General features: G+C 37.9%; 1 protein-coding gene across 5 annotated transcripts in view; it reads left to right on the top strand.

Moving 5' to 3' along the window:
• LOC140735561 (zinc finger MIZ domain-containing protein 1-like) overlaps positions 1 to 6,426 on the top strand; it is a 241,122-nt gene extending 234,696 nt beyond the window's left edge. For all 5 annotated transcript variants that reach the window (XM_073060760.1, XM_073060768.1, XM_073060776.1 and 2 more), the window contains one exon: positions 1,954 to 6,426. In XM_073060760.1, the coding sequence (XP_072916861.1) occupies positions 1,954 to 2,061 (108 nt within the window). In that variant the 3' untranslated portion in view covers positions 2,062 to 6,426. The remainder of the gene's footprint in view (positions 1 to 1,953) is intronic.
• Positions 6,427 to 13,641: the final 7,215 nt, after the last annotated feature.

The raw sequence follows: 13,641 nt of genomic DNA, 5'->3' as shown, positions 1-13,641 counted from the left end.
GTTTAGAACCCATCACATAACCAGGAAAAGGAAAAACAAGTTAGTTTTCAGTAGCAGACAAGGTGGGGAAGGGATGGTTCAAACAATGGAAATATCTCTGATAAGGTGAGACTATGACTTAATGTAGCAGTGTGTATCACATTATGCTACTTTGCTTGTAATGTACATATAGTTCTGCTATGACATGCTAAGAAACCTCACATTTAGAAAATTACAAAATAAAAACTTGTCATTGAAAAAAGGGAGTTGGAGTTGAAGAGTTTCATACTCACCATAACTGAGATATTTTTCCCACCACAGGATTTTCAAAACTGTTTATTTTGTTACTGCATGCTAAAGTCTGGCTGAGGCATTATTTAATAGAATGTTGTTGCATGTGACAATAGAAGCAATTGCTTGTCAGCTTCCAAGAGCTTCCCGCAGTGAAGCTAGCAGCCTGTGTTTGTAAGAGACAATGATGTCTCATGTCTGTAGGGAGGTTACATATAAAGAGGTCGTTTTCCCAAAACAGCTTTTCTTTTCTGTCAGTTTCAAAATCACTTGGCTTGCGTAATAGAAATAGTGTTCCCTAGTTCATCAACTGAGTTACGTCCAATTGCATTGGAGAAACATTATTGCAGAACTTCCTCTGTTTCTAATAGCAAGGATGTGATACATGTCCATCAAGCCATGCTATACAAATAGAGAAAGAAAAGTCAAGCCAAAATGATAACAGACAGAAATGGTGTGTTCTGACTGGGAAAGAAAGAGTGAGTTTCCCAAAGGTGGTGATTTCAACATTCAGACTGGAAGGCTGCAGCACACTTGATTGGAATATAAGGTTATAGAACGTACAACAGTACAGGTCCTTCAGCTGGTGTTGTGCTGACCCTTTGATCTGGGATTAGCTTAATCTAGCCCTCCGTATTTCTTTTATCCATGAGGAACTTGTTCCTCAAGTTTATGCTGGTCCTTCATGTTACAGTGCAGGAAGCCACATCCAGAAAGGTCAGAGAGAGAGGATGGTGAACTAAAGGGGAAGACAACCAGAGGTTCAGATCTCTCCTGCAGACTGAATAAAGGTGTTCTGCAAAGTGGTCGCCCATTGTGGCCTGATTTCTCTCAGGTAGAGGAGGCACTGTGAACAATAGATTGGGAGAAGTGCAGGTGAATAGCTGAGATGCAGGATATAAAATTAAATGTGTTTAAGCAACACGCACAAACAAGCTGGATGAACTCAGCAGGTCAGGCAGCATCTGTTGAAAGGGGCAGTCAACGTTTCCAGCCGAGACCCTTCATCAGGACTAAAGAAGGAGGGGGCACGGGCCCTATAAAGAAGGTGGGGGGAGGGTGGAATGTGCCAGGTAAAAAAACAGAGGAAAGATCGAGGGGTGGGGGAGGGGATAGGCCAGGGAGGTGAAGAAGGAATCTAAGGGGAAAGCACTATGGGTAGTATACGGCAGAATCATGAGAGAGGTGATAGGCAACTAGAAGAGGAGGCAGAGTGAAAGTGGGATGGGGGAAGGGAGAGGGAGGGAATTACCGGAACTTGGAGAATTCAGTGTTCATACCAAGGGGTTGGAGACTACCCAGACAGTATATGAGGTGTTGTTCCTCCAACCGGAGTTTGGCCTCATCATGGCAGTAGAGGAGGCCATGTATGGACATATCCAAATGGGAATGTAAAGCAGAGTTGAAGTGAGTGGCAACCAGGAGATCCTGTCTGTTGTGGTGGACGGAGCGGAGGTGCTCGATAAAGCAGTCCCCCAATCTGCATTGGGTCTTGCTGATGTAGAGGAGGCCGCACCGGGAGCATCAGATGCAATAGATTACCCCAACAGACAAGTGAAGTAGGCGGACCGCTGGGTTTTCAAAGTTGGGTTTTTTTTTGCTTAACTTGAAACTGTTTCAACCCTATATCAACAGGATTTAAATATCCTTAAAATTTTGATATTGTTTGTCCTTGTTTTCTAGCTTCTTCCAGAGATTACAAACCCAGATGAACTACTTTCCTATCTAGGACCTCCGGATATGCCAAACAACAGCAATGATGACCTTCTGTCCTTGTTTGAGAACAACTAAATATTCTTCCTTTTTATCCACTGTGTTAACTCTAGCTTCATCTTCACTGAAGCTCAACTGAGACTCCACACTGCCTTGCACTGCTGACAGTGAAAACCTATTGACAGATTTCTCTGTGGATAGTACCGGTAGGAGACCCATTGCAAATTGCTGTCACGTTTTACAGTTCTAAATCTCTTTAGAACCCTGGAATACAGATGAGATTTGAAACATTGACAAGTCAGAAGAAACCAGCTAATTAGGGAATCTTTTAATCTTTAGTTATTAATGCCACAAATCTTGTCTGCATTTTTAAAACATCTGAAGGCAAAAGATGGGAAATACTTCAATTCAGCAATTAGCTTTGAGCCACTAATTGCAGGTTTGTTATTTGGCTCAGACGTTTTGTGGATTATTCTCCACTTTCACTGTTGAGGTGAGGAATTTTATTAGGAATCAAATGCCTTGCACAGGAGAAAGCTGAGAAACAAACCAGAGCTCACAAGCCCCTGTTATCAAGTACAATGATTTTCCTGGATCCCTCTACAGTTCCTTACAGTTCCATTGTAAGGAAGAGACTGGATGGACTCTCACTAACTATATCTTCAAACTCACTGAAGAAAATGCAAAAAAAAAATCATGATCAATTACGAAACAAAAGCACAAAGGATTCTTATTGACCAAGGTAGGGACACTACAGCACTGAAAGGAAAGATGATTTCTTCCATGCTGTAATGAAACAGTATCACTGCCTGTATTTCACAACCTGTGATAAAGATGTTGGACATCATATCATTGTAATATAAAAGGAGTACGCAGAGGTGATTAAATGACAGAACTGTGTTATTATCCCATTTCAATTGCCCTAACCGCTTCCTTATTTTTGTTCATTTAAAAAAAGAGCATTCCACATTCTTAATGTAGACTTATCTGAACACACCAATGCAGTTCTACAGGCTGTGGCTTTTGTACCAAGTTCATGTGCCACCAAAAAGGTTTTTTTTAATATATCTAAAGTACTGTGGTATTGGCAAAACAATTAAACAGTGCCCAATGATTATTAAAATGCTGCTGACGATCATTTGCAGGTGCAAGAAACCTTTTTTTAAATGTACACTGTGATGAGAGAGATCATTTAAAACTGCAATTATTGCAGAAAATAATAATTGTCTTGAAACTTGTATTTACAAATTACTTCCATAAGTTTTGAGGTGAGGGAAAGGGAAAAAGGGAGATGGAAAATGTATGTTCTTTTTAGTTCTTTTGAGCTACTGCAGCTTAGGATTTCTGTGAACTATTTAAGTCAGTTGAGGTATGTACTCAATATTGTTTAGGTTTGGGTTTAAGTTTATTGAATCTATCTCCTTAGATTATCTAGGATTGTATTGAAATTTGTAAGACAATAAAGCTCTTGTTTAATTTCTATAGCTTTTTATATGTAAACTATTATCTCCTGTTAGAAAATTCAATTTCAACGTAGTAAACTATGCTAAAAACAAAGTCTTGCTTCTGTGTCAGTCTTGGAACATAGAGAAGGGTCTGCTCCTTTAAAATATGAAATGGGATTTAAAATCAATCAAAAGTGTTTTGAATGTTGAAAGTTTGCAGAAAGTGGCTTGGAGAAAGACAACTTTGGATGTAATTCTTGCAAAAGATCATATACAGTAAAGAGAAGCATGCTCCCCCCCCCCCCCCCCCAAATGAGAACAGGGGGAAATTAGTAAATTTGTGTCCGTTTTCACAAAGATGCTGTTGGCTGTTGTGAAAGTTAAGGGTGTGATGGCATTCAAAAAGCAAAAGGAAAAAATAGATTTCTACAGTAAATGAGAAAGCAGTAGAATGTTAGAAAAGGAGTGGGAGGAGCACAACTGATATTAAAAATCAGTGTTGTTCATTTTCAAGACAGAAACAATATAGTACAAGATAAGACACTGTCCAAAGGAAGTGATTGTATCTGTATACTATCATAAGACACAGAAGCAGAATTGGGCCATTTGGCCCATCTAGTTCCCCATAACACAATTATATTACATTGCGAACCAAATGCACCCATTCCCCCGACATTAAATTTTATCTTTTGCTTTTTTGCACAGCCATCATTTTGTCAATATACTCTTGCAATTTTCCCTGGCATGTCATAACTAATTGCTGTGCCTCTTGGCCACAGATTTAGATACTGCTAAATGATCATCCAAATTACTGACGTATTTAATAGACAAGAGTGGTTCAAGGATAAGCCTGGGGAATAGCACCACACATTTCTGGCCACCAGAAAACTTGCCTACATTCAACAGAGTTAATTCCCCATTCTAAACATCCTAACCCATTCTAGAACACGATTTTATAATTCTATGTTAGTCCTTTTTTTTCCTAATCTAATACCACAACAGAAAGTCTTTGAAAGTCAAGTTCTCTACATTTTCTGCTCCATCATATCCATCTCATAAGATGTAGAGGTGGAATCAGGCCATTTGGCCCATTAGGTCTGCAGTGCCATTCTATCTTGGCTGATTTATTATCCTTCTCAACACCATTCTCCTGATTTCTCTGTAGTTTTTTTAATGCCCTTACTATGGGAAACATCCTCTCTACCTGTAGATAGGTTTCAATGAGACCCGCCACCCTCATTCTTCTGAGTTGTATTCCTCTGTAAATAAATTTGTTTCTGAAATTCAAGTTGGCTGTTTCTACTTTTTTTAACTTCCTCCAGATCTTCAGTGATTCTGTTTTTAAATATTCTCTATTGCCACATTATACAGAACCTGGAACAGCCAAGTCTTCCCTTCAGAAGTGAAAATTCCATTACTCTCCAGCCTTTCAGAACATGTATATTTTCAAAGCAACCTTCAAATATAATTATATTTACCACGTCAGGGTGTCCTTCCTAAAACTATTGTCTGGCTGTCTTATGTAGACTTTACCAAGCCAGGGCTGGGCTGTTGAGCTGTTATGGCTCCCATTGTCTGAATTCATAATGTCTCAATTTCAAGGTATACTTGGGAAAGGATGCTATTGATTGTATGCTAATGAACCTAATATGGCATCAACAAAGTGCACTTTCACTACTTATTCTGCAACTAATAACAATCAGCTATCAGTTATTTCCACATTATAAATTTTTTATCATTATGTATTTTTTTCACTATACTGTTTTTTTTTTCAATATAAGAGAAATGTGCCACAATAATTATTGTTTGAGAGTAACCACAAAGAAACATTTGTGCTGAACGTGGTTTCTGGCATATGGCTGGCTGTAGAACATACACCAAATGCTGTGTGCAGATAAAACGCTTTGGTATTTTCAGTGGAAAAACAATGCTTTGTAAGAAAGTAACTTTACAAGTGCCAGTAAAACTTCTGATTTTGGGAAATTTATTTTTTTATATACCTAAATGTTCCTCTTTTATTACTCTGCTCAAGTTAAGTTTGGAGTGCTTTAAAATATTATGACCAAATTAGCTATGGAAAATACAAGGAAAATCTGTTTTTAAACACCAAAACAAATTGTCTTACTTGCGTGCTCCTGCTTATTGCTGTATATAGTAATCTGTGGTTGTCTCTGTTCTGATGTACTGTTACTGTTTGAATACATGCTTAAAATGCTTTAGTACCAGTAGAAAAACTCGGTTAAGTCACATATATTTGCAGATTTATCTCAAACTCTGCTTTCAATCCAAATTGTATCTATTATAGCATTTGAAACCCTCCTTTCCCTAAAATGTAAACTTCCACCAGGGCATTGTCTGCAGCTCGCAACTGTTTTAAAGTAACCTGATTACACACAAGGCCCTATTGAGAGTGGTAAGGAGCTCCCATCCCTCCCCTAAAAGAGTCAGTCAATCGTTACCTAATTCTTACCAACCACAAATGTAGAGAAGCATTAGACAGAAATCAATAAAGGGTTTTAGTGCATTCAGTTCTCCCCTTTGTTGCTTAGAAACTTTAAATGATCGTACTAACATAACTTGTTGCCCTGAGTGAAATTAGTTAAATTGTTACAGACAAGAATTAGATCTGGGTATGGATCTATATGGCTTAGTTACTTGTTAGAGAGCAGCCAATGGAATTCCAGATGCACTTCTTTATGCTGAAGCTAGTACGTTACCTACCCCTGTTTAAAATTCTATTGCAAGTCTTCCTTTAATGACACAATTCTATTTAATTTTAATCTGAATTTATAGACTCTTTGGAGTCTCTGTAAGCATTCACACGTCGAATCAAAGGTTCAACATTATTGATATGAAATGGAAAAATAAGTATTCTTGTTTTCAGAGTAAAAGTGGAACTTTTATTGTCTGTGACCTTGCACAAATAAAATTGAAATCTGTTCTGGGTGTCCTGCATTTCAAGGTTCCTTTACATTGTATTAAAATATTTTGCCCTTTCTCTTTGGCTTTTCTGGCCTTAATCTTGCTGTAATCTCTGCAGTTAAGATAGTAAGTAATTGGACTTGGTTCATCAGGAATAAAAATGTGAATCATCGTGCAACCTAAAAATGCACATAATAGTAAAGTAACAGAACCAAATAAAACTACATTTACTACAACCCAACAGTATACCCATTGCAAATTCAGATATGCTTGCTAATAACTTTACAAGTAAGACTTGCCATATTTAATGCACGACCGCAGATCTTTGTCATATGGGTTACATAAAAATACATGGAAGTTTTTTTTCTTTTGCAGTATCTAAACCCCTTAATGATACATCTTTTAGTCTGGAAGTCATGTAACATCAGGGTACAACAGTTACTCAGTGAATTTTAAGTTAGTTGAGTCCAATTCATTTTCAGTCAATTAGTAGAGTTGATCAGGAAAGTTTTCCCATGAAATTCACCACTATTACTTACTGCATAGCCATCAATGTGGGAATTAAGCTAATGGTTTCTAAGAAAGATAATATTTAATTGCATAAAATGGTGGAAGAACTCAGCAGATCAGGCAGCATCCATAGAGGAAAATAAATGGTCAACATTTCCTACTGAGACCCTTCATCAGGTCTGGAAAGGCAGGGGGCAGAAACCAGAATAAAGAGAGGGGAGGAGCAGGAGCTAGCAGGTGATAACTGAATGCAGGTGAGGGTAGAGGAGTAATGAGCAATACTGGGAGGGATGGTGAGTCTTGTGTCCAACCTAGAGTTTTACTAGATAGCTGGTTGTGAAAATGCACAAGCAACCTGAGCTTAAAGTCATCAGAAGATAATTAATAGAAAGAATTCTGCTTAATTGTTCAAGCAATTCACACAAAATGCTGGTGGAACACAGCAGGCCAGGCAGCATCTATAGGAAGAAGCACTATAGGGCAAGCCCGAAACATTGACAGTGCTTCTTCCTATAGATGCTGCCTGGCCTGCTGTGTTCCACCAGCATTTTGTGTGTGTTGCTTGAATTTCCAGCATCTGCAGATTTCCTCGTGTCTGCTTAATTGCTCATTGTTTTTCATTGCAATATTTTAGCCGAGATTAAATATCTTCATACAAAGTACAAGGCTACCAACTTTTCCCAATACCAAAGCAAAATATTGCTGAAATATGGATTTTCTGCTTACATTAATAGGAAAAAAACCTTAAACTTCCAACTAATCCACTGGGCCAGCTTAAACTCAAATTGACCCTGAGCTAGAGTTACAGTTCAGTGATTGTGAAGTGTGTGTGTGATACAAAAACTGAAAATCAGTTCAGTTTTTGATAAATCTGTTTTGGATGATAGGATCTGAATTAAGTTACAGTTTATTAAGCATTACTAGAATAATTTCCATTTTCACACTCTGAACTATGAAAAATTAAATGAAAGCTTTAAAAATATTTTAATCTCTCAAACGCATTCTTAATTCCTTTTAGTTCCTCTGATTGCTGCAATGGTAAAGGCAGTATTTACTATGTCATTTATACCAGACCTCCCACACATGATCTTATGTATCTACTTATTTACAAGATGTTAGTGCTTAATTGGAGACAAGTGTCGCTGATGGGGATACATCAAGCACACTAAAATAACCATCATGCCATTTAAAAAGTCTGGTGATATTCATTATCAAATCACATACAGGATGGCTACGAAGGTGAAGTTTGAACAGCACACCATGCTGTGGAGCCATATGTTCCGAAAATAAGAGAAAGAAAGAGTGCAATGACATTACTTCAAAATAAACTGATTGTTATAGTGCAACATGACAATAAAAAAGATTATAAATTTCTCAAGTAGTGTTAGAAATACTCGCTTCCATTATTGATTTTGTATTTAGTATTCAACCACATTCAAAACTGAAAAAATTAATAACACATAGTAAAAGGAGAACCAGAAGACAGAGAATGTAGTCATCAAAATACATTCACGCAATTAGTTTTAAATTATTGTAAATTATGTAACCAATAAATAAACCACTTGATAGCTTAGCGGACCTGCAGGCATTCCATGCCTTTTGCAAATTTCGGACTTGAGCTTGCAATTGAACAAACACCCATTTGCTTAAATCAGCCATAAAATGCCGTTTACAATTAGTCTTTTTAATTCTGTTGGATTTTTCCAGTTCTCATAACAAACAGCACAACAAAATCCAGATTGATTGGTTATAAAGATCTGGATGAACGTTATTAACTACACCACAATGTATAGTTAATAGCATTGACCACAATGTGGTAGAGTTTCTCAATCATGAACAGATGGATGTTTAGAGCTTCACTGCACCTCAGCATCTTCATCATTTAGTGGTGAGGTAGGGTCAGAATTAATTACTAATCTCAACTTTTGTTTAAAATGATTACTTTGAATAACATTGGTCAATAATGTGGAATGTACACAGAGGGAGAAGACTGTCATAATGTACTTACCCACCCAGATTCCATGGTCATTAATATAAATACATGCATACATATGCATTGAATAAATATTATTCAAGTTTTAATTTCTACTTTAATTTAGTTCTGTTTGGGGCAATAGTAAGTAGTCTACAGAGAACTATAGAAATACAGAATATTTTAATACCCTTTGCAGCTTTCTCTCATTGAATCTGATATATCCTTATTTTTTAAGATTTTGATTTCCCATTATTTTAATACTGTATTTATAAATATGTAACTTTTTATTTAGTTTGTGCAATTTGGCACAAGGTGTGTGTATTCTGGTATAATAACAAGAAGCTGTCTAAACTTTAATTCAGACTGAGATATTGGCACAGTAAACCAGCAATTGCTGTTAAGCAATGAAAGATGTAACAAGTCTATTCAGTCAATGAACTCATGACTCACCAACTCTGTGTTTCTGAGGTGCTACTATATGTATTGTAAATTAGGATGGAAAGAAAAGAGTGTAAATTTCATATTTTGTAAAAAAAAAAATCTTTTCTTTTAGCATTTCTGTACAGTAAACGAAACAGTAAAAAAATGTGTGTCTGCATGCAACTGTTGAATGTTGTATTTGTCCAATTATTGTATGTATTGAGTTTATTTCTTAACTCTATACTCATTGCAAAAGGAATCTTACTGTCTTTTTTAAGTGAAGGAATTGTATGTAGTTGATATTACATATTTATCTAATAAATGTGCATTCACATAACAATACATCTTCATTAAAACTGCTGTCAGAAATGAAACACTCGTATCAGCTTTAAGATATCCCTCATTATGTCTTTTTGTTTTTAGATAAAAGTGGTTCAAGTGAATTGCCCTCAGCAGACTGAAGCTGCCTGGCTGAATGGGGTAACATGCAATTGTGAGGCATATTACCCTGTGTAACAGAATTCAAGTGATAAAGTGTTCAGTTATAAGATTTTAAAAATATTTTCCAACAGGTACAATTTTAATGCCTGTGATAATCAACAAATAGATTTAAAAGAAAAAAAATGCTAGACAGAAGAATTGGGCCTTGGAATGAAGTATCACAGCTGAAATTGTTTCTGTCCTCGAATTAGCTGATTTTTCTTACTCCATCCAAATCCATGCCCAACTATAGATTCCTGACAAGCAATCATGAACATCAATTCATCACAGGCCAAGATTCCGACACAGACTATCTGGTATGTAACTATTTACCATCTTTTACCATACAAATCTTTGTCATCATTGGGTTTGACAAAATATTCTTTTAAAAAAAGAGAAATACAGACCAAACATAACATTTCACCCTGACCTTTGGCTATTTCATCAGTTTGGTGCATATTGAGGATTTGATAAATCAACTTGTTCCATATAATTCTTAGGGTCCTCTCCGTTGGTTCTGAAACTCAGTTTTAGAAAACTTACACCTTTTACTGTTGTCCTATATAAGAGTACAACTCGACACCTGTGAAGTAAAATACTCTGGAGATCAGGTATCATTCATGGAGAAATGAGAGTTAATATTTCAGGTCTAAAACACTCTCGAACCATTACATTCTGATATATTGTCTTTAATCACAAATGTACTTCTGGTTCTCTTCTAATAGATAATTACTGTTCTGAGTATTTCCAGCCTTTTCTGTTTTTGTTCGACTTAACAGTTCTTTGGGGTTGTCTTTGCTTGTCAGGAGTATAGGCCATTTTCAGGCCACTTTCCTATTCTACTGTCTCCTTGTAAGGAATTTAAAGTAGTTCAGGACATAGCTCATGCCTTCTCTCCCATAATCCCTAATGGAATAAAGGTCAGATGAGAGTGTGGGAGATATACAGGAGAATGAAAAGAACAAAACGAGAGTTTCAGGGAAATCTTACAAAGCTTCAAAAAGTTCCTACAAGTCAGTTCACATCTGTGATCCATTATTGTGTGATGAAACCAGGGAAGGTCCATCCCTGTGTACACCAAGGAATTGAATATTAACAGGCATGTTCCATAGGGTGAGAATCGGTGTGGGAAAATCATTGGCATGTGATAATACACAACATAGACCTAAGCGAATGTTGAAGCAGAGACTCGAGGCCTGTCCTGGATGTTGGATGTCTGTCTGCGTGTGTGGGAGGGGAAGTGCTTGTTTACTGCTATTTGTTGCTTGTGGTGTTCTGTATTGTGAACATGCTATGTTAGCGCTAGAACGTGGTGACGCAGGTTGCCCCCAGCACATCCTTAGGTGTATTGGTTGTTAATACCAATTTCTGACATCTCCCCAAATTGTTCCTCCATTCAGCTTAAACAGATGTACTGTGCCATTGGGCACTTTCACCCTGAGAAAAAGGTGCTGGGGGCCACTCTAACCATGCCTCATAATTGTATATGTCTCTATCAAGTCACCTCTCATATTCCATTACTCAAAAGAGAACAGCCCTAGATCACTCAACCTTTCCTCATGAGACATATTCTCTAGTTCTGGCAATCCCTGGTACATCTCTGCACCCTCTCTAAATCTTCCACATCCTTCCTATAATGAGACAGCCAGAACAGAACTAGGCATAATACTCCATCCAGAGTTTTATAGAATTGCAATATTACTTCACAGTTCTTGAACTCAATCCCATGATACACCATATACTTTCTTACCCATCCTATCACTTTGCACAGCAACTTTGGGAGATCTATGGACTTAGACCCAAGATCCCTTTCTTCCATCACACTTCCAAGAGTCCTATTAACCTTGCTTTCTGCCTTTAAGTTCGACCATCTAAAGTTTTTCCAGAATGAATTTCACCTGCAAGTTCTCTGCCCAATTCTGCACTCTTATCCCATTGTAACCTATGACAACCTTCTACACTATCCACAACACCTTCAAGCTTCATGTCATTGCAAACTTACAAACCCACCCCTCCACTTCCTCATCTGAGTCATTTATAAAAATCACAAAAAGCCAGGGTCTCAGAACAGCTCTCTGTGGAACACCACTCATCACCAACTTCCAGGCAGAATATGCTCCATCAACTACCACTCTTGGCATTCTGTGGCCAAGCCAATTCTGAATATGCTATCAAGTTTCCATGATCCCATGCCTCATGATTTTCAGATGAACCTACCAGGGAAACCTTGTTGAATACATTGCTAAAAGTTTGCAACCACTGACCCAAAACTCACTTCTATAATTCCCAGGATTATCCTTATTACCTTTCTTGAACAGAACATATGACATCTTCCAGTCCTGTGGTACAATTCTTGTGTCCAGGGAGGATATAAAGATCATTGTCAGTGGCCCAGCAATCTCTTGCATTTTTTAAATTGATAGATACAGTGTGGAATAGACATTTCTGGCCCCTCAAGCTGCACCGCCAGTAACCCCTGTTTTAATTCTAGCCTAATCAAAGGACAATTTACAATGACCAATTAACCTACCAACCAGTACATCTTTGGACTGTGGGAGGAAACAAGGGCACCCAGAGGAAATCCACGTGGTCATAAGGAGAACATACAAACTCCTTGCAGATACTAGCGGGAATTGAACCCAGATCACTGATACTGTAAAGCATATGCTACCCTGTGGTAACTTAGGGGGTAACCAGTTCAGCCCTGGGGGCTTATCCTAATATTTTTCAGAAGCTCCAACACTGTCTCACTTTTAACTTTGACATGCTCCAGCATAATAGCCTGTTCTGCGCTGAATTCTCATTTACCTACTGAATACTGAAGCAAAGTATTCATTAAGGGCCCCCCTCTTACTTCCTCTGCCTCTAGACTCAAGTTTTCCTCTTTATCCCTCATTCTATTCATCCTCCAGTTCTTCACATACATGTAGAATGCTTTGTCCACATGGACTGCAGCAAGGAGAAGCCAGAGGAGTGGTAGTAGATGGTTGCCTCTGACTGGAAGCCTGTGACTAGTTGAGTTCTGTAAGATTCAGTCGTCATCAGTATCTCCAATCTGGATGAAAGTGTGGTTAACTAGATCAGCAACTTTGCAGATGACACCGAGACTGGTGATGTAGTGGACAGCGAGGAAGCTTGCAGCAGGATCTGGACCAGCTGTAAAAATGACAGATGGAATTTAATGCAGACAAGGTGTTGCGCTTTGGGTAAGATCGACCAGCGTAGGTCTTGCACTGTGAACGGTATGGCAGTAGAACAGAGGAATTTGGGAATATATGTCCATAATTCATTGAAATTGGCATCACAGGTAGATAGGGTAGTAAAGAAAACTTTTGGAACATTGAGTACAGGAGTTGGGATGTTACGATGAAGTTGTATTAAGACATTGGTGAGGCCTGTTTGGAGTATTGTTTGCAGTTTTGGTCATCTACCTATAGGAAAGATGTAAATAAGATTGAAAGAGTACGCAGAAAATTTACAAGGACATTGCCAGGACTGAAGGACCTGGGCTATACAGAAATACTGAACAGGTTATAACTTTATTCTCTAGAATGTAGAAGATTCAGAGATTTGATAAAGGTATACAAAATTGTGAGGGGAATTAATAGGGTAATTCAAGCAGGTTTTTTCCACTGAGGTCACGGGTTAAGTGGAACATGAAATCTTCAAAGGGAGCATGAGGGGAAGCTATTTTCACTCAGGATGGTGAGAGTGGAACAAGCTGTCAGCGCAAGTAGTGGATGTGATTTCAATCTTCAAGAGAAGTTTGGGATAAGTAAAATGGAATGGATGGGAGATGTATGGAGGGCTATGGTCTGGGTGCAGGTCAAAGGGACTATGCAGTTTAAATGGTATGGCACGGACTTGGACTGAAGAGCCTGTTTCTGTACTGTAGTTTTCTATAAC

This window comes from Hemitrygon akajei, chromosome 1, assembly GCF_048418815.1.
Source record: "Hemitrygon akajei chromosome 1, sHemAka1.3, whole genome shotgun sequence".
In the NCBI taxonomy this organism is placed as follows: Eukaryota; Metazoa; Chordata; class Chondrichthyes; order Myliobatiformes; family Dasyatidae; genus Hemitrygon; species Hemitrygon akajei.
The sequence above is the reverse complement of the archived record's forward strand: the minus strand, read 5'-3'. Positions and strand labels throughout refer to the sequence as shown.